Below are 22,392 nucleotides of genomic sequence, written 5' to 3' on the forward strand. Positions count from 1 at the left end.
ATGGGCAGCGAGGAGAATGGTCGCTGTACCTTTTGCATTCTCTCTCTGACCAGACCAGCTGTCAAACCGCGCCCGCCTCGAGTACGGCTTTAGAATTTGACACAGGTTTTGTAGAAACAGTTTGTTTGTTTGTTTCTTTATTTTTCCATGGTCGGTTAATCTTTTCGAGACCGTTTGGGTGAGCAAGTTTGGAGCTTTGTGCAATTGTTTTAGAAGCTCTACGAGATTCTGAGAGAGCTGGTTTGCGTGCCCAGAAATTTTCGAAACTTTGTTTTCTTGGTATGTCGTTCTTTCTTAGGGGAGTAGACTTTTTGGGTGAGATAGGCTGTATCAGTTCACGTTACGGAAGTGTTCGCGAGATTTTTTTTTCTCTGAGAGTGGGTCGCTTTATTTGAAGGAGCCGTTGTGTGGCCTTGTCTTTTGGAAAAGTGTTTGCCGTTCCTTCAAAGCGTGTCTTGAGCGAACACAAAGGGAAGCAAAGTGTTGGCGCGTGTCTCGCACGTGTATTCGGAAGATGACAGCATTTTTAGTTTCATTTGGTGCGAGGAAGTGCTTTGCAGTATGCGCGAATGTTCTTGTAGTCTTGGGCGCGTGGTTTGCGCAGGATTTTTTTTTTCTCAGTCGCACTAGTACGTGTATTAAAACTGACGTGGAGTGCGAACAGACGATTCATGGCGTTGTGCTGCATATGATAGTTCCAGTACCATTGATTTGGGATCATTCTGCAGTGGAATTGGAGACTTTTGGTACTGTGTGCCTGGACGTGCGGTGTTCCGTTCATTTTATTCTGTATAATACAGGATGTTATTGAATGTATAATGTTATGTATACATGAAACGGCCTTCTTTTTCTTGTTTTCGAAAATGCCACTCGTGTAAGTGAATATTATGTGATAATATTCTGAAAGTAGGGCGCTGTTTCACGGAGCGGCACATTTTCGAATGGTTTGGACGCTGATTAACGACACGCCGAATTACGAGTGTCAAAAACGTGGGCTCCTGACTGTGCAGCGTATAATTTATTCGACATCGACACGCCGAATTACGGGCGTCAAAAGCGTCGTGGCCGCTCGGGCGGCCATCTCGATTCCAGACGCGACACGCCGATTACGGACCCAGAAGTGTGCGTGTACGTCTGTGTGGTATGCCGGGTTCCACCTTGGCCCTTGACATTGGGAAAGAGGAGAATCTGCGGTTCTTCGTCCATGGTGAAAGAGACGCGGCCAAGATTGTTGGGAGCTAAGAGCCCTGAATTCGGAGAACTCTACATACCGGCAGTTTCCCTACATAGGGAACTAGGGAAAGGAGAGGCTATTTAAGCGCAGGTTTTGGGCCCTGCTGATTAGTCTAGTAGCTGAACCTATGCGCTGCTGAGAAGCCGTTGGGGGGCTAGTGCCGTCCAGTATCGCCTGGGCCGCCTGGCCACGTCGGAACTCCGAGGAACTTGTTGACGTACGAGACGTCAAACCAGCGTCTGCAACAAAGCTCACGGTCGTTCACCTCAAGTTAGCTCAACCTGCTTGAGGGAAGTCGTCAGATCTAGACTCCCGGGAAACCCAGCTCAGCAATTCTCATGCACCTCGACAAGATCGGACCGCCAGCATTCTTGGGAATGCTTTGTGCACCGACTTCCACGGTTTATGGACTTGCTGCTGCTGCCCGGCCATGCGTATGACACCATTTGTTTTCTTTTGAACTATGATTTGTATTGAACTTTGCTTTAGTGTTTAGTGTATTCTTGTGTATTTGATCCTCGCACTGTTTAATTTTTATATCTACTGTTCATTGCTCGTATTTATTTGTCTTCATCATTGTGTTAGATTAAGTTCAGGTGTGTTAGTCTGTCTTGTGTTTTTTTTATTTTTGTATTTAATTAATCTGTGTGTATTTATCAGCCGATAAATATCTTGTTTTTTTGTTTACTCCCGACACTGACTCTTTTCACTGTGCTCGCTTGCGTACGGAACGACCAACCAGCTTGTCTACCCCGTCGATCGACTTCGCGCCGACGACGAATCGGGGACAGCTGTGACAGGCCATATCAGTGTTCGTACCTGCTATCTATTTATCTAGCTACCCACCTGTCCCACCAAAATGTGGGCCTATCCCGACTATAGGAGTCTAAAAATATGGGCCGATCCCGAAGGTAGAGAATATAAAATGCGGCCTGTGTCACTGGAAATGCGCCATTGGTTGTAGGCCGCTATTCACAGAACCTCCTTGACGCCAACTTGCGACAAAGGGTAGGTGCGGATAGGTATGGCAGACTTCACGGTGGCTCCGCCAGTAGTCGCACTGTGTCCCCGGGGAAGTGACTGCTGCAGTACATGACGTGTTTTCACTATTCGCTTACTTTGATTGTTATCGTAGATGAGTTCTGCCCGATTTTGTGTGTGTGTTTGTGTGTGCTTTTGCCACTAACCTAATCATGTGAGGCCTGGAGGGTATAGGCGCAATTTTAAGCCGAAAGCCTTAAATCTTTGTGTTTCAAGGTCACTGTGAGGTACTGAAAAAGACCCGCCGGGGTGGCTTAGTCAGCTAAGGCGTTGCGCTGCTGAGCCCGAGGTCGTGGGATCGAATCCCGGCCCCGGCGGCCGCATTTCGATGGAGGCGAAATGCAAAAACGCCCGTGTGCTTGCGTTGTAGTGCACGTTAAAGAACCCCAGGTGGTCGAAATTATTCCGGAGCCCTCCACTACGGCGTGCCTCATAATCAAAACTGGTTTTGGCACGTAAAACCGCAGAAAGAAGAAGAATGTACTGAAAAAGTTGCCGAGCTCGGCTCGCGCCACTTCTCGCACGTTCGTCGACGTCTTCCGCAGCTGGCTCCGACGCAGCTGGCTGCGACGCCGCTCATCGGGCCAGCGTTCCCATACTGCCCTTCGCGCTCAACGCCGGAGGAAAAGGGCAACAGCGGCTTTGGGGAGAAGGAGGGCAATGTCAGCAGCAGCGCAGTAGCCAACAATGTCAGCAACGAAAATGTCAGCAGCGCAGGCACTGAGGGCAAGCGCGGAGGCGCTAGGGAGGAGGCGGGAAATGTTAGCGGCGGCGCCCGTAGAACGTTCTGGAAAGAGCGGCAGCAATAGGGAAATTTAGCTTGTCCGGTAAGCCGCCCCGTGTAGCGTTGGGGCGTTTTGCCGGGTGTGAACTGCGCATGCGCGTGCCTTTCCGTTTACCGGATACCGGATACCGGATTGCCCGATCCGCCCGTACGCGTCCGCTACCGTACGTCCGGTCCGGCCAGGTGGCCAGCCTTACCGCGTCTACCCCGACGGCCGAATAGGCCAAGACAAGCCAAGAAAAGCAAAAACGACAAAATGGCTGCCCCGCCCGTGATGCACTCGCGCAGGCGATATATGCCGTTCGAGGATGTAATTATTTTAGAGGAGGTCATCTCCCTTAACCCTTTTGACGATGCCGCGATGTGGGTGAAGGTCGCTGAGAAACTCGGCGACCTCACCCATGTGGTGCGCAACGTCCGGAGCGTTAAGGAGAGGTTTGACCTCCTCCTGGCGCAATTTTTACGCCAGGACACAGCAAACAGGAGAAAGTAAGTGTTCCGGACGTTTATTACACGTCGATATCCTAAGCTATACGTGCCGGCCAAATTTTCTAAGTGTGCCTGTTTGCTTTACTAGATCGGGAACGGAGGAAGAGTACGAGGCGGTGGACAGGCTGCTACAGCAGGTAGCAGACCTGGCTCGCGAGTGGGGCTACCGCCCGCCGCGATCAGCGGTGAGGAGCCATCGTGTAGGCAAGGGCAGGCCTGCGTGCGCTGATGCGAGGGTCGCTCGAGCGAAAAAACGCGTGCCCGACATCCGCCAGTCAGTCGCCTTAAAGATCGGCACCAGCGCGTCGAAGGAGGCGGACAATGATTTTGGTAAGAGACTTGTTCACTTTTTCTATTGTTCTTTTTGGGGTGAAAAGAAAGGGGGGAGTTGGATGGACGTGCTTGAAATGTTAGCACTCAACTAGATCGCTAAATACAACGGCAAATATGCTTGCTCTCCTGGCAAACCACAAGTATTACTATGTTTCTCAATTTCACACCTAAAATAGGTCACTGTATGGCCTCCTGAAAGCTTGCATTCAAGTATGCTTACCATGTTGATTTTGTTTAGCCGTGTTGCTGCAGTTTGAATCGTGAGAGCCAAGTAATTACCGTAATTACCATTAATCTAATTGCCTCAAGTCTCCTGTTAAGTCTTCTTTTTTAAGGGACTGCATTTTAAAATTTGTAAATGATGTAGAAGTGTGGTGATGCTTCTTCATTGATCTGCAATTTTCTCCTATCTGATTTCATCCGTCAGAACTTTGACCAAACGCGCCTCCCTTTCACTGAACTGTTGGGAACGAGTACAAGTAACCTGCCCGAAGTGTTGGCACAGCTACTGGTTTTATCTTTACAATTTCACAAAAGTTAACGCTCTTTTCTATCTGTAGGGGACAACAGGGACGCAATGACACCTGCAGCTGCTTTGCTACAACAAATGAGTAGCAATGAAGCTGCAGGACAGGAACCAATGGACGAGCCCGACGACCCAGGCAGGTGGTCCTTAACAGGATGTCCTGATTCACCTGAGCCATCTTGTCGTATGTCAAAATACCTCATTCTCAGTGCATGTGATAAAAGCTTAGTAAAACAGTACCTCCTCTACTCGGTTCTTCAAGCAACGTGTTACAAATGTCTTGATGAAGACATTCTTAATGTTCTCATATAATGTGCGCCACTTTGTGGGTTTCTGCAGACTCAATTACTCAGTCAGTATTCTGGTACTCGTAAATTCAAGTCTCTTTGCCGATGACGGCTCTTTACAAGAAATTATTGCTGTCATCTGAACTCTTCCAAGCAATGCAACATTGTTCTTGCCCAAACTTGTGCATGGGAGTCGGCAGTTTTGACACCATCTTGTTGCAAAACTGTCCCAAATGGTATATCATGATCTGGTGAACATACAACTTTCCCAAAATAGCTGCTTCTGCCATCATTCCAACAGCCGTTTGGCAGTCGGCGAACACAAGAGAATGCACAGAATCAATGTTTTCATCTTAGCACAAGGTGGAGGCCAGACACTGCAATTACTATTTGTCAGTAAAATTGGACTGCTGGTGTGAGTGGCAGATTTAGTACTTCTGAAATATCTGAAAGAAATTCTTTAGACCCTGAAACGTGCAGATATCACTGAAATGTTAAACCAAATAAACAAGAGAAACAAAAAAAATTTCTTCTGGAATCTATGAAAGCCATATAGAGAGTTTGACTGTACTCTGCAGATTTGTAAGTTACTTGATTGGTGTGCAAATATTATATTGCATTTTTTTACACCTGAAGGACAGCCAGCAAGTCACAGTACCCCACAAAGCCCCCAAAGCCCCGCACCGAGGTCACCAGTGGGCTCTCCCGGTATTGTGCATGTGCCTCGTGCCCGTGTGCCATTGCAAGGTGAATATCTTATTTGTTTTACTCCCTCTTGCACCATAGACAAGCTGTACTCACGATGGTACTAGCAGTGTAGCCAGTAAAAATAAGCTCAGCATTTTGTGGTTCAAAATCTGACTGACTGGATGCTGCGGACTGCCTACTTAACACATTCCTAATGCTTTCTGTCAGCATCTGCATAAATAATGGTCATCATCAAATGAGGCCACATTGATAGTAATTTTTAAACATACTATTGGCGTATTTCATATAACTGTGCCCTTGGCCACAGAAGTGTTGCCATACCTATATGGTCATACTATTTCTAGTATGTACAATTCAGCAATGCTGCATTAGTCTCGTGAATACTGCATGTCTGAGATTTAAGTCATAAGCCAATTGTCAGCACTGCTTCACTGCAGTACTCCCTGATTTTATAAAATTTCTAAATGCATACTCAGCCAATATTAAATTTTGCATTTTAAGAACTTCCTGCAAATGCACCGGACACTAGGAGTGGAGCTGGGCATGGCAACAGCAGCAGCAACAGACGATTGCCACCTGCTGCCCCTGTACCAGCGACCCCTCGTATACGGAGGACACCACTGAGAGGTAAATAATTAAGCTGCGGTTTCTTCGCAAAGGACCTGGTGTCACAAGCACTTGTCTTCCTTAGTGACTAAGTCTGGGAGCAGAAACGCGGCAATGCAGTGGAGGGCTTCGTGTTGCGCCGGTGCATCTTCTGCGCACTGTTGTTACCTCAGTCTTCGGTTTTGGTGGCCACTGCAAACTCGTCAGTTAGATTGGCACATAGTGTAGCCTCGTGAATCGAGCAGTTTAATAATTGTTTGCAGATGGCTGCATATCCCAACGGACTTGCGTTTGTGCAGTGTTTCACCTGGTGCGAACTGCGCGCTGCTTTCTTTTACTTTCATTGTAGCAACTGCAAAGTGTTATTCACGTATGAGTGAACAATTCCAAAATTTAGCGGGAATGCATTGAGGATTAGGCCGGTTCAATGACATGACCATTTTGTTTTCCTCGTGCTGTGCAAGAGGGAGCCATCACTCAAGAAATATGGGAAGGAGAGCAGTACCGAGCCATGCAGCGAGCAAGGAACATAATATAACCTTGGAGTTATCGTTTGCAACCTTAAGAGGAAGGCTCAGCTTGGGGGCCCCTATCTAAATTCGTAGAATAGGAGAAATCATTTGTATTGGCAACCACTGCACTGAATTTGATGAGATTTGTTGCATCTAAATGAAAAAGTTTAAATCTAGTGACTGTTGGTGGTGATGCCGTGAATTTCTAATATAACAATAGTTTAAAATCCCAATATTTCTGCTAACGATACTACAGAGTTTATAACTATGTAACTCAGTAAGGAAAAGCGATATCACAATTCTGCGAATTGCATCTAATAGTATATTTAAAACGGACAAAGGTGATGTAGTATGCATGGCTCTGAAACAGACCACTAATATGTGAGTAGGACTTCTGCAATACGCTTGTAAACAGTGTAATAAATTCACGTGAGATATAAATTGATATATAAAATTTGTCTGCTTTGGATGCTCTATGGGTGCACCTTACAGAACTGCGATATCTGTTCTTGGTGCAGAGCCACAAAATTGTAAACTTCGTGCTTCTAATTTTTTTCAAACTTACCTTGAAAATTTCTTTAAAATTATTCAGGCCTTAAATCAAATTTTGCTTCCAACAGTCACTAGACTTTTCTTCGCTCAAATGCATCAAATTTCATTAAAGTTTTTTTCTCTCAAATGCAGCAAATTTCAGTAAAGTCGGTTCAGTGGCTGATTTTAGTCCATGGTTTTAATAAGCATTTCTGTGTTTTACATGTATTTGAATAGGCAGTATTGGAGTTGGGCCACACAAAACCTTCCGCTTAACTACATACATGTTTGCATGAACTGAACAGTGGTTGCTGGGCCCGTTGTGGCTTCTGATTGGTCCAGAAAGGGGTGTTGTTGTTAGCTTTCGACAGTGAGGAAGGTGGTGGTGGTTTCCACACACACAAATTAGGATTTTCTATTTTTTTTTGCTATACATCAATTCATTTGTTTTTAATTGTACATTCATCAATGTTGCACTTTGGGCACCGTAACGAAAGGTACACAAGCCAGGAATTCATCCAACCCTAATCATCTAAGATCGCTGGGAAAAATTATACACAGCTTGGTGCTGTCCAAATATGTGTAAAGCGCGTGCCAGCAATTCATATCTGTGCCGGTCAATAGGAGCACTCACTGTGCGGACGCTGTAGCAGGAATGAATATGTTTCCACTTTTCATGTCGAATACGGCGCTGTGTTTATAAAAAGCTCCGATCTCTGCTCTTTACAATGGAATTAAGGTGGCAGCAGTGTGCTAATGGAAAGCAGCGGTAAGCTGTGCGGTGACACATCCCAAAGCTCAATTTTCCACTTGATTTTTGTCCCCAAGGCACTAGGAAAATAGAACATTTCTCAACTTCTACTACACATTTTATTATTTCATTCTAATGTTTCTCCCCATGACAAATGAACACCGGAGGATCGCAGGAATAAATTGATATTCATCAAAATGACAATTGTGACTGCTCCACCCTGGAGAGAACCCTGCTCGGGTGTCGCTGACTTTTGTGATGCGTTGCTGTCTGGGAGTTTCAGTTGCAATTGTCAGGAAAACGTACCGAAATTATGAAAATTGAAAATTTGGTACACGCCCTCATGATGTCACCACTACAAGTCTTAGTTTTTTTTAGCCTTTTCTGGCCTTTCTCGCGGTTAGGGTGGTGTTTTTAGGTATTGTAGTGAGGTAATCTACTGATACAGGTGAAATCATTTTTCTTTTTAGTGTCCCTTTAAGACACGTGCGTCCTTGTACTCAATTCTGCTTTTGTAGACTTCAACAAAGCACTGCCTGTGCCTCAAAGCATCATGTTCTGAAACGCTTCGGTACATTTCTTATGTTTCTTGTTTCATTTTTGCAGGCGCACGGGGGCAGAATGAAGCCACCCTGGTGTATCTGGAGGCCCGATCAGAGCAAGAAATGCACATGCGCATGCTCGGCCATGAACTTGACCGCGAAAGATTGGCCCTCCAGATACGCCAGCACGAAGACCAGATGCAACTGAAAATGCAACAGCATAATGATAATGTGCGGCTCAGGGAGTTAGAAATGGAGCTGCGCAAGACGGAGCTGGCAGCCATCCTTGAGGAGCGGCGCACCAGTCAGGCATATCAAAGTGCGCAGTTAGAACTTATTAAAACTTTAACAGAAAAGCTTGAAAAATAGTTTTCGCAACGCATCATGCCCCCATTTATAGTTCACTGCTTCTTTCCACCACACTAAGTCTGCTTATTTAGCCTAGCAGCCATTGTCATCCTCTTCGTCCGCCTTTTATATATGGCACGCTCAGGTGCGTGTGTCTTGTGCTTCGAGCTGCGAGGTCAGGAGAAGCTATTTCTTTATTCTTTTTCTGACCTTGAAGATCGCAGCACGAGACACACGCACCAGAGCATGCCATACATACAAGGTGGACGTGGAGGTTTCTTCGTCATCCTCCTCGTCCGCCTTTTATATATGGCACGCTCAGGTGCGTGTGTCTTGTGCTTCGAGCTGCGAGGTCAGAAGAAGCTGTTTCTTTTTCTGACCTTGAAGATCGCAGCATGAGACACACGCACCAGAGCGTGCCATACATACAAGGTGGACGTGGAGGTTTCTTTGGCGTCTGCCGTCGGTCCGAATGGTTCTCTGGCCTTTTACTCGCCGATTCACACATTGTTGTAGTGGACCTAACCTTGGTCCCTATGTTTAGAGTTTATTTATCCAGTAATCATAATTGTTCAGTGCTCGGCTCATGTGTTGAGGATGCCTAGTCTTCAGAATGCACGATGCCCTCTTTCTTGTTCAGATTTTTTTTTTCTTTCTTAGTCTCTGTTTGTACAGTATGGTGCACTGTTATTGACCCTTTTCGCGGTGATACCGTAGGCGGTGCCATGTTTGATCACGTGGTGACGCGTCCATTGCTTGCCTCAACTGCCTCTGTTGCCTCCTTGTTTACAATGGAAGTGTATCACGCTGGCGCGGCTTAAAGAATCTGTTTTCGGAGATACCGTAGACGGTGACTAGGTGGACGACACGAAGCTTTGATCACAGCTTCAGAGAACATGCAAAAGCGCTTTCGGAGCTGATTAAATATGTTCAAACGGCGCAAACAGCGTATATGGTGCTTGTTCTAAAAGCGGGGCTAAATATGTATTCCTAGCCATCCAAGCTTTCCGATTATGAATTCAGTCAGGATTAGTGTGTTTTGCTCTTTGTTGTTTATTCGGCAAATATTTGGAAGCAGTGCCTTGTCAGTTTCTGACTCAGTGAAGTTCCTCGGTGCGCCCACTATCTGATTATTTTCTGCCTAATCGCTCACGGGTGTGCTCAGTTCCAATAGATTTGTTCTTGCTGCGCACAAGGCTTGAAACGTAGCTGTTATGTACAATGTAATACCTTGTAGCAAATACATACATTACAGCTAGTAACTCGCTTACTCTTGTGGACCGTCGCGAAACATTCAGCTTCGACCATTCGTGCACCATCGGTGTAGTCCGTCATGTATTGTGCGTATACAGTGCGCATATATTCAAGTATGCGCCCATTCACTTATTCTTGATACGTCGGCGATAGAGTGGGCGTAAGTTTTCCTGCCATTTGGGACATATGTGTATAGATAACGTGCGTGAAAATTACTACGACAGGAAGCGGCGCTACTGACTCCCTTTGTCATTGTTTAATGAGTGGTACTCACTCTTGCCGACGTTCTGGGGATGAAGCCCTTTCTTTGAAGGTTAGCGATACAAGGCTGGCGGATGAGCAAATTTCTGTATCCTCGAGGAAAGCCGTACATCACAAAGTGCCGATGAAACGTTGGGACAGTTGCAGCAGCAGTCCGAGAACTTGGCCACACAGATTCATTCTATTCCCTAACATGCCAGTCACTATTTTTGCAGCCAACTACTGCACTCGTCTTTAATTCACATGATTCAATCTAGCATGATTGGAGCACAGTGTGTTAGCGAAAACTCAGTTGCGTTTCCGACAGCTGATCGGACAGAAGCAAGGTAGAAGCGGTAATGGTTTCGTATTTGTGCGCAGTCGCTGAGGAGAGCTCTGGCACGCCGCCGGGAGCGCCATCTCGATTCTCTAAAGCAAACTGCTCCGCAAAAAGGGTCAATAGAATGCTCAGACAGGGCAGGTTGAGGTGCAGTATCTCTACTGTGGTGTTTTTAAGCCATGAAAATCAATGGTCATGTTCTATGTTTAATTTGTGTGTTACTCATCACCCAGGCTAATTGTGCTTATTTAGAGATGATTTATCGAGTCATTGTAAGTGTGCAATGGCTCTGCTCATGTGTTGAGGATGCCTAGTCTTAAGCATATGCAATGCTCCAATTTCTTGTTCACAGATTTTTTCCTTTGTCTCTGTACAGATCATGGTGCACTGTTTTAGAATGCTCAGACAGGGCAGTGAAGTGTACACTACCTTGCACAGGTTGAGGTGCAGTATCTCTGCTGTGATGTTTTTAAGCCATGAAAATCAATGGTCATGTTCTATGTTTAATTTGTGTGTTGCTCATCGCCCAGGCTAATTGTGCTTATTTAGAGATGATTTATCGAGTCATTGTAAGTGTGCAGTGCTCTGCTCATGTGTTGAGGATGCCTAGTCTTAAGCATATGCAATGCTCCAATTTCTTGTTCACAGATTTTTTTTCCTTTGTCTCTGTACAGATCATGGTGCACTGTTTTAGAATGCTTAGACAGGGCAGTGAAGTGTAGACTACCTTGCACAGGTTGAGGTGCAGTATCTCTGCTGTGATGTTTTTAAGCCATGAAAATCAATGGTCATGTTCTATGTTTAATTTGTGTGTTACTCATCACCCAGGCTAATTGTGCTTATTTAGAGATGATTTATCGAGTCATTCTACGTGTGCAGTGCTCTGCTCATGTGTTGAGGATGCCTAGTCTGCAGAATGCATGATGCCCCAATTTCTTGTTCACTGATTTTCTTTCTTTTCTTAGTCTGTTCATTTATTTATTTATTCTGCAGCCCATATTGCAGGCCATTTTGGGCCACAGCAGGAGTAGCAATAACATCACATGTCTATTGCAGACAAAAACTAGGTCAGGGGCAAAGAATGAACATCTCCAGGCAACACATTCCAACGTTCAATTGTTGAGAGGAAAACAAATTATGTACATGTCATTTTAGGTTTGAAGTGGTAACAGATTTAGGTTGCACGAGCTACAGGTATGGAAATGTCTTACAAACAATGTATTTATCTGTGTGGGTTAAGCGTGGAGATTTAATTAAGGTGTGCAGGAATATTAGGCATTCGTTGTGGCGACATGTCAGAGTGGTTAAGGTAAGACTAGTGAGGTTATAAGAAGGTGAAAAATCCCTATCATGGCGACAGTAGATAAAGCGAAGAGCTTTCTTTTGTACAAACTCAATCTTGTTAATACTGCTCTTATGAAAAGGGTTTCGTTTCAAACTACAGATGCATATTCAAGGATTGGTTGTATTGATGCATTGTCACCAGATTAGTTTCTTGAGGACGTTTCACTCGGGGTATCAATAATGGAAATGTCATTCGCATGATCGAAGTTTGGAAATGAGGTATACGAAATGTGGGCTTTTTTTACTGGAAGAGATGTACAAAGTGCTCTGTGATCTGCAATACCTGCACTGACTTCGCATTCGAAACCGTAATTATCGAGGCGCAACGTCCTCTGTTCACACATATTGCTCATGGATGATGTTAATGCTCGCCATATATCATGACCGTCATCAATCCTGCCTAGTCATGAGGTTCGTTCATCGAGGGAGCCTCTACAGCTGTCACAGTCGACTGGCTTTAAACAGAAAGTAAAGCAGCCTACCAGAACTGCAGCACTTCTAGATCTAGTCTATCGTTGGCTCAGATAGACTAGATCTAGAAGTGCCTCATTTCTGGTAGGCTGCTTTATTTTCTGTTTAAGGCCAGTCGACTGTGACAGCTGTAGAGGCTCCCTCGATGAGCGAACCTCATGACCAGGCGGGGCTAATGACAGCCATGATATATCGGGAGAATTGAAACCATCCATGAGCAATATGTGTGAAGAGGGTGTTGCGCTCCTGCAAAAATGTATTCAGTTTAGATAAGAGGTCACAGAGTTCACACAGATCATGTTGCATTATTTTCGAGAGCTAGGACAGGGCAATAAAATGTATACTACCTTGCACAAGTTGATGTGCAATATCTTTGCTGTGATTTTTTTCAAGCCATGGGAATCATTGGTCACATTTTAAGTCGTGTGTTCCTCATCAACCACGCTATTGTAATGCTGCGTATTTAACAATTATTTATTGAGTGATCAAAAGTGTTAAGTGCTTTGCTCACATGTTCAGGATCCCTAGTCTTCACAATATACGATGCCCCAATTTCTCGTTCAGAGCTTATTTTTTCCTCCCTCTTCTTAATCTCAGTTCATGCAAATCATGGTACACTGTTTAAGAAGATTCGGACAGGGCAGTGAAGTGTACACTACCTTGCACAAGATGAAGTGCAATATTTTGGCTGTGATTTTTTTCAAGTCATGCGAAGTGATGGTCATGTTTTATGTTTAATTCATGCTTTCCTCATCAACTGTGCTATTCCAATTGTTTATTTAAAGATGATTTATTGTGTCGTGTGTTCAGTGCTTTGTATGATTTATTGTGTTGTGTGTTCAGTGCTTTGTATGATTTATTGTGTCATGTGTTCAGTGCTTTGTATGATTTATTGTGTCGTGTGTTCAGTGCTTTGTCCATACAAATCATGGTGCACTTCTTCAGAAGGCTTGGACAGTGCAGTGAAGTTTACACTGCGTTGCAGATTGAGGTGCAATATTTTCACCTTCATGAATTACATCTCTAATAATAAATATGATTTGTCAGAATTATCTTGGCTGTTTGTCTTGCTGCAATGTTGCCTAGATGGTTAGTTTTCATGTGTGAAACTCGTCTCATGTTATTCCATTTATTTTTAGTTAGTGCTACTTATTCCAACGAACATGTGCGTGCATTTTTCGTTGTCTTACATAAGGCACACACTTAATATTCAGGACAATCTAAGACATACATGGCCTGCATTTGGCTAATGTCTTGTTTTGGCTAACGTTTTGTCCCACAATAGTTTGATTAGCAGCACTGGACCAATAACTACAAAATGTTCTAATTCCAAATCTAAAACTGTAATAACTCGTATTCCATAAAGTTGCTCATTAGCGAAAGGCATGTTGGAATCGGTTATATTTTCCCTGCAGATCAACACTGCAACACGTGACTATGCAGTCTTGTCTGTGTTAACACACCTGCCAACCTGTGAAGATTAAATCTAATCAATTTCCACGGACACGACACCAATACAAGCAGCATACGGTATTTAGCACTTTTTTTACTACTTTGGTGTTGCAGTTATGAATGCTTCAGTAAACTGTAAACATCAATATAAACTTGCTTAATGTAAACGCCGCTGTTGGGTCCTTTCACCATCACAACAATGCCAAGAGACAGTTCACAGACCAACAGGTGAAACACTTTTGTAAACCAAATTTATTTTGTATTCCCTCTAACGTTCACTCACTTCAGTTCAATTTAGTTTTATTTTCCTTTCAAAGGAAGGTTCCTTGACTAAGAAACGTTTTTGCAGCTTGACTAGGTCCAGAGAAACACACAGGCAATGCCCAAAGAATAGTCGTATAGCAAAAAGTTAGTCACATGAAAGAACATATATATCAATACACAAAGGTTCTCATGTTATACATTCCTAAGTACACGATAGACGTATGCAAACAACAAAAAGGATATTGCACATATTTCGTAAAGTAACATATCAAGGAAAGTCACATCATTAAAATAAAGCAATGTAAGAACGGCAGACGCGTTACATTTTCAAATTTACAATGTACTGGAGCAGCTCATTCTTTGTAAAGACTATTGTGTGGTTCTACTCGTTCAAAATAAAAGGAATATGCTGTAGTGACTGAAATTTGTAATTGACTCGAAAGTCTGGAAATAACCATGTTTCTTTTTTACAAGTGCACAATTTAATGCTGCTGTGTAAAGTTCAATACGAGAATGGTATAACTGTTCTATTCTTATAGAAAAACAATAGTTGTGCGCCAGCTAAGAAAGGGGGGGGGGGAAGGATGTTGAGAATACAAGAGAAAATGGCTCGGTGTCGGACTTCTTGCATTGGCTTAAGTCTGCACTGTGCAAGCAATCATGGTGCCATTTATCTGCCACTATTTCTGCACTATTTATCGACAACTTTGTGAGGCAGCTGCAACGTAAAGTCAAATTTCTTGGAGCAGATGGGAAACCAGGACTTTGTTTACTCATCAGGTCAGATCATCTGTGGAAGGTATTGATCGGAGAACTCGAATGCAGCACAGATATGTAAGGATTAGTCGTAATAAATTCCACCTTCGTATGGACACTCCAAGGATCAAGTCGATGCAAAGCATTTTTCGAACACAATGCGAACTTGATGGTCTGTGCGCTACAAGTGGAGACTCTATCACAAAGAAATCTCAGGTTTTGCAGTCCTTTTGGCGACTCGGAGCAGTGGATAGCACTTATCAAAGCAACTGTAACACTTACAAGTCTCTGAAGCAATTCCACGAGATGATCAGTAAATTTAATCTCCGGTATACTGTTGCGCTACCGTGGGAAGAAGAGCGAAATTATTTACTCGGAGACAACCATGATACGGCTCTCTCGCCCAAGTAAGCTGGTTAAAAGGCTATCACGACATGACGGACAGTTACAGCGATTCAACCAGGTCAAAAGGCAATATCCTTTGCTCGGACACATGAAGTTAGTGCCCGAAAAGACTCCTAATGGATGAACTAGCTACGACATGCCTCGTAGATCAGTGATAAGAGAAGAATCACCCTATGAAGCTCAGAGTAGTGTTCGAGGCATCGTTGCATGCACAAGGTCTCCCATCCCTTATTGACTATACGGACGAAGTGGAAAAATCGCAGGCAGAAATATTGCAGGTCCCGATATGCTTTCGCAGGTACCCCATAGCTTTTAATTCGGACATCAAGAAGGCATTTCTGCAAATCGAGATACAGGAGCCTGATTGAGATGCATTCCGCTTTCTTTGGTTTGATACAGTCCCTCGTAGCCCGAGCAATAACTTTGCAGAATAGCATATTACTTGGGTGCCTCGTGGGTGCACATCTAGTCAATTTATGCTAATGGTGACTATCCATCGCTTCGACACCGTTTGTGGTGAAGAGAACACCTTAGCCTCCATCCTGAAGAAAGCTTTTTGTGTTGATCTGCTCGAGGGTGCAGACATTTTAGTAAGTTTAGACATCTACAAGAGGTCGAAGACCATCATGAGAGATGCAGGCATGAACCTCCGCAAGTGGAAACAAATGACAGGAGGTGTTTGATCGCAACAAAGAACAAGTGCAGGGTGCACAAAAAACGTCAGTTTTAGGTATGCACTAGGACACAGCAAATAACCTCTTTGAATTCTCTGCAATTTCTCTATTGGAATACATGAATAAAGCCCAAAGTTACACGGAAAGCACTGTACTAAAAACTCCCAGAATCTTCAATTGTGCTGGCATAATCTCCGTGTTTACTGTGACCGCAAAGGTGCCGCTTCAGCGCTTATGGGTCTTAAAGAGCCCATGGGATAAACAAATGCCTGAAGGGATAAAAACCCAATGGAAAGAATGGGGTGCAGATGTCATGCAAATATTTTCTGTGACGATTCCATTACGTGTAAGAGCTGGTCTGAACGTAGAGATGCAGATTGCTGAGCTTCACACCTTCTCTGACACCAGTTTGAAAGCCTAGAGAGCTTACTCTTATTTGAAGGCAGTTGACATCCGTGGCAACACAGTCATGTCGCTCGTAGCAGCCAAATCACAAATAGCACCGATAAAAGCTGTAATGCTGCCTCACTAAGGCCAATAATATCCCAGGAAATGCCTGATAATTCTTCAAATAGTCCTGCTAAGCTAGCCTCACTCGAGAGCGTGCGCGTGTTGAACGTTGCCAGGTTCAGTTTCCATTGGCGGCCTGTCTTGACCCAGAGATTCTTAGCACCCTCTGCCGCGTAGCAGGTCTGACCGCCGCCTTGGTCAGGTGCTCCGCAGCCACTGGGGATTGAGGGCCATGGGTTATTTGTCGGAGTCATGAGGGAGGTAGTGGCCGAGAACTGCACCAGGGAGGCCAATTCCTGTTCTGGTGAGGGAGTGACTTTGATGAAGCTTTATGGGCCTTCCTAGTTTGGTTGCACCTGAACTAGTATAGCCCCACTAGCTCTCGGCGATATATTTTTTTTCTTTCTTGCCGGTGTCGGGCACCACTCCATGCCTGAAAATGTGGTGGACTGGAGTAGGATTCGAACTTATGACCTTCAGATTTGAAGCCGGGTATTCTACCTCTGCTCCACGCCATCAATTTTTGCAACATAATGAGTTGGGCCAATTTGTCAAAATTCGGGTGACAGAGATAATAGCCGCCGCTGGCCTAGAGATGTGGCTGCAAGTGTCTTGCAGCACTATCTCAGGGAAAACATGGGAAAGGCGGGAGATAGAAATTCAAGACGATGAGCTTAAAGTGAGAACAATGTAAAAAAGGAGCCAATGTTTTGACTCAGTGTAGTTGTCTTTTTCAAGGCGACATATGCTCTCCCCGGCACATTATATATAGGTACAGTTCTTCTAAAAGGGAGAGAGAGTAAGGCTGGTAGATGAGGCAACGACCGAGGGTGTGTTAGCGGCGAGGGTGTAGAATTGAAAAGGAAGGTGGGCTACTGAATGTCGGTGGAGGAAAGTGAGGTATCACTGTGTGTCAGCCAGTTGACATGTCGCTGACAGAGAGAATAAAAGTAGCGGCAGAAGGTGGTGCTTGTGAGAAATAAATGATATCAATGAAAGAACAAAAGGAATGAATGCCGTGAATAAAATTGTCTAACACTGCAACTTCCCCGCGTCCCTTTACTTTCATTCTTTTATTTATATATTTATTACGTTGGAATATTGACGTTTATATTCACAGCATTCATTCCTTTCGTTCTTTTATTTATATATTTAATCAGTTTTTTCCCACAAGCACTATTTTCTGCCACTACTACCGGCTGACACATGGCGCTACCTCACCATACTCCAGCGATGTTCAGTAGCGCATTATCTTTCTATTCAATTCTACACCCTCGCCACTAACACATCCTCAGCCATTGCCTCGCCCACCCACCTTACCCTCGCTCCCTATACATACTGTGCCGAGGAGAGCATATGTTGCCTTGAAAAAGTCCACCGAGTCAAAACATTGGCTCCTGCTTTTACCTTGTTCTCGTTTTAAGCACTACCTCAGGCGACTTACTGGAGAGGTACCAGATATTCTCTGAAGGAGGGTGGTTCGATGTCAAAGTATGCAGACACTTGACTGCCATACATGCAAGTACGGCAGTTAGACAACAGTGTTGCAACTTTATACATTCGCCCCACCCTCTGGCGCGTCATTTTTTGATTTTTATGAAAATCAACAAACGCAAAGTCTGCTGCTACTTTGCCGAACCCCCACTCTACGGCTTGCCGCACTGTGCTCATGCGCTTATTAAATAAAACCTCGTGGGGCTTCAAAGATGCACCTCCAAAAGGCTTAAGGAGAAGGGGCCGGAGTGGGTAGGCTGGGTCACCATAAATCACGTATTTGTGGCCTTGGTTGACTTTTTCCAGGTTGCGGTAGAGGGCCGTCATCTTCAGAATTCCTGAAACAAAGTTACACCTCTTGTGAGATTCTAAGAAACAGAGATTCATGCAAACACACTTGTTTTCCACAAACAGAAGCACTGCGTGAGCTAAAAAAGGTTAAGGGAAATTAGGATACGCATTCCCATCATTACGCATGCAAGGTGCCGGCAGCTTTGAAACGGATGAGCAGAGAGCCTCTGTTTCAAAAGAATTTGTTTGTGAAAAAGATAACCTTGCGCTCCTCTTGTGAACTTCATGCGTCACGCACGACTGCAAAATTTGGCAGAGATGCTGCCAGCAGCACATGCTATGTGTTTTTTTTTTCACAACGCTCGAGGAGTGGTTTAGGATCCCTTTAAATCTTGGTCAAAGTAAAGCAGGGGAATCGAACAACACAAACATGTATAGTTTGATATTTGGTGTAAGTGGTTTTGTAAGTCAGAAATGGTTCTGCAAATACGGAACACGTCAGGGTGGGACATGCATAAGCAGCTTGGTAGCAATTATAACATTGAATATTACTATAATAATTAGGTACACGAGTTACTGAACGTAATCGTCATGGTGCTTTAGAGGAGACTAGAGGCAACTTCACGCACCAGCATCATGGCGCCGACCATGAAATGGTCCATCCAATTGGCAAATAATGCCATTGGGACACATCACAGCTTGAAACTTTTGAACGTGATGGCGTTTGTGTCCGGAGAAATGGTCCTGCTGCCCAATTGAAGGCCTGCAAATTCTTCGTGCTGTGCCATCAATGAAGGCCCAGCAGTTTTCCAGTGGAGCACCTCTCCTGTGAACGGCCTGATAAAGAAAGAAAAAGAAACAGAGGTAAACAGCGATCTATAGCAAGAAACTCAAATGTATTAGGAAAAAGGTCATATTGGGATTAGGCCACGCTGTAAGATGTACTCTTTAGGTGTGGACGTCGTGCCTTGCAGGAAGAACTGATAATCTCCGCTATTTCGAAATGGTGCCACGAGATGCCTCTCTGACTATGCGTCACATTAGAAGCAGCAATGTTTGTATAGTAAAAATGTCCGCTGTTGTGGCGTCATTTTGTGCATGCTCTTGTGTGCAACGACCAAATTTAAAAGCATCATTTAAAAAGCATCCTATCCCATGTGCTATGGGAATCAGTTTAACCCTTTGAAACACTATGTACACAATTGTGTGCACCAAGATGTGCATCAAAAGAAAAAGCACTGATGAATGTAATGGTATTTAAAATATCTCGCATATACCTTGAAACACTTGTAATTGGAATTGTGCTGCAATTTTGGAGAACATGTGCAAAATGTTTTAGTAAAATGAGTGGTAAGGTAGACGGGTGTTTTTGCAGTTGTTATATGTAGCGAGCTCACTTCTTTTTCATTGTTTTTCACAATGCTAGCACTAGGCACAATTTTCAAGCAGCTGGATAAGTGCTTTTCAAGCCTTCAATACACGAAATAGTTCATGTTCCTGTAGTGAGTTTTTGCGTGGAGCCCCCAGTCTGTACTCTCGACAAAACTCACTAAAGAATTGAAAAATCTTAATCTTTTCTGCTGCTGTACACTTTCTATGATTCCGAAGATGCAAGAAATGTGGTGAGAGTAAGTTTCCAATCAACAGGATAAAGTGGCGTGAGAAAGGGTTAAGCAAAGCTTCCTTTGACACTGGCACTGGTTGACCATTCATTAGCGCCGATGTTTTACGTTCAGACTTTTGTCAAGTATGACACTGTTGAAATGATATTAAACATTATGTTTGGTGCAAATCTTGCATTTGTCTATGCAGTACACAGAATGCAGTGAGATATGCTATCTTGTGGTTTGTCCTGCGCAATTTGTATCCAGTGAGTTCTGCACTGTCACCCCCTCACCCAGCACACTGCATCGTGGCACAACTATTTATGTGCTGGATTGCACCTTGCCTAGTGTCACCTTGATCTCATGATCTGGGTGTGGGCAAGGGCGTGAGTAATGGAAAAGTATGGAACATACTGTGTAGCAGCGTTACTATCCCTCCTGTGAAAACAATGATCAGTACCACCACTAGCTCTGAATGCAGGTAAATGTGTGTTCAAGAAATTGCACCAATGCCTCTTTGATAAAGTGTGGCGGTCAGAAGATTTTGGCTTTTCTCACATAAATTATTCTTGTCATCCATCAAGTTAGCAACGCCCAGTGGCGCATCTTAAGGTTAATGCTCTCACTTTCTGATGAAACTGTTTCCCATGTCGAATTCTGAAATGCCACAAAGCTTGGTTTGAAGCATTCACACATTTGTAGTGTCCATTTGGAAACTGCCATGAGTAAAGAGCACTAAGGCTGTTCATTCATTGCATTACTACATAGTTGAAAGTGAGGACGACAATGATCTCATGGTGTGCCCGTTCGCACCATACTATTACACGTGTGTTTACAACGGTGACAGAACAAGAGCAAGACACACATTATTCATCTGTAGGAGTCTCATACGGCTGCTTAAATTGGTTAAAACCTGTATGGAGAAAAAAGCTGCAGTGCAATGCACTTTGCAATGTATTACAGCGAAATTTAAAACAAGACTTTCCTTTAGATTCACAAACTACCAGGTTCCCTTGTTGAGAAACAACATAGCAAACCTTATGATGCTGTAATCCTAGTTCTGTATGGCATATGGAGACGTCGCATTGTGCATTGGCACGACGATGTCGACGCGCGATCTATGCAGGCATACTTCTACGCGTCGACAGCGCATTAATCAAGCCCTATAGCATTCAGCCATATGCTTCTGAGTTTTTTGCTTCGAGAAGCTAGCAGGCTACATTTCCCAATGTTGTTGATTTGTGCGCTGTGTTGTCTATTTTCAGTACATTCAATAATTTAAAAAATTTTAACAATGCGTCTGTGACTTCATCAGCTGTGCATTCCGCTGACTCATCCCCCCCCCCCCCCTTTTACTGAAGATATCATAAACGGGGCGTGCTTCCTGGCATGGCCTTTGCCCCTCTAGCCTGCTGCTCATGTGTACATTCTGCACGCTCTCAGCTATCCCCACGGGAAAGTCGAAGGAAGAGCAAAAGTAGGTTAGCTTAAATGGGAAAAAAAGAAGTACAAACAAAGGTAGGTTGTGGGATGGGGAGGGATCAATGTTTTACACTTCTGGTGAAAGCGTGCTCTTACCTGGGAAAACAGCTCCAGGTTTTGCACGTTGAGCCACCTGTGCTCCGTGAGGTCCGCAAGGAGGTGTCCAAAGTTGTACTCAATATGTGATAATACTTTGGACACCACGCTCGATATCACCGAAGTGTGGCGGCTAAAGAAGACCTCCAGATCACACAGGCGGTTCGGATAGGCGAGACGCCGCAGCGTCATGCACAGCGCCTCGCGGCCTGGAATTCGAACTCGCTGGGCACTCTCAACCTCTTCTGGAATAAGCAGGCCGGTCATCAGATCGTCCAGGTCCGATTTCTGGAACCTGAACGACCGGTAGAACGCCGTGCTGTCCATGGAATCTAAATTAAGCAGCCCGTGCCTCCGAAGATCCCGCCGTGGTTCCATGGGGAGCAAGTGCATGTCTTCAATTTCGTCCCAGTGAAGAGATCGCAGCAGCAGTTCGTCATGAAGCACGCTGTACGCCATCGTTTACGCACACAGACAAAAATAGGCACACAATTCGACGACGAATCAGCGAGATTGCTTGCTTCTTGCCTAGCGAGGTCACAACAAAGGAGCATTCAGAGAGTAGAGATCAGGCTTGTCTTGACAAGGCTTGATGTCGGCTACTTCGGGGCGTAGCAAAACCAAGAAAAATGTTTATTGCTTCGTTCAAATAATAATGGAAGCCAAATAAAACAAGCAAATCACGTACTTTATATATATATATATATATATATATATATATATATTAAATAGCTTGGTATGCTACTGAGTTTCAGTTATCTGCAGTAAATTCGAGCTTAGAACGCCCCAACGCAACGCGGCCGTTGGGGCGTGCGGGCGTACGGAGAGCGGCGCTAAAACCCGTTTGCGCGTTTCATCCGGCAACCGGGTAAACGCTCACCGGGAATCCGGTAACACGCTCACGGGGCGGCTTACCGGACAGGCTAAATTTCTCTATTGATCCCGTGTTAACGGAAGGACATTTTCAGCCGCAAATCTGCGACGGAATTTCTTTCTATGCGTGTCCGAAACGCTGCCAGATTA

General features: G+C 44.4%; 1 protein-coding gene across 1 annotated transcript; it reads right to left on the bottom strand.

The window, feature by feature from the left end:
- Positions 1–13,613: 13,613 nt before the first annotated feature.
- LOC119435710 (uncharacterized) lies at positions 13,614–22,046 on the bottom strand. The gene is made up of 3 exons (XM_037702445.2): positions 21,370–22,046; positions 18,817–19,024; positions 13,614–18,234 (listed from the first exon to the last, which is right to left on the bottom strand). The coding sequence occupies exons 1-3, from the start codon at positions 21,826–21,828 to the stop codon at positions 17,843–17,845; spliced, it is 1,059 nt and encodes a 352-aa protein (XP_037558373.1). The 5' UTR covers positions 21,829–22,046; the 3' UTR covers positions 13,614–17,842.
- Between the last annotated feature and the right edge of the window lie 346 nt (positions 22,047–22,392).

This window comes from Dermacentor silvarum, unplaced genomic scaffold (assembly GCF_013339745.2).
Source record: "Dermacentor silvarum isolate Dsil-2018 unplaced genomic scaffold, BIME_Dsil_1.4 Seq854, whole genome shotgun sequence".
NCBI classification, from domain to species: domain Eukaryota; kingdom Metazoa; phylum Arthropoda; class Arachnida; order Ixodida; family Ixodidae; genus Dermacentor; species Dermacentor silvarum.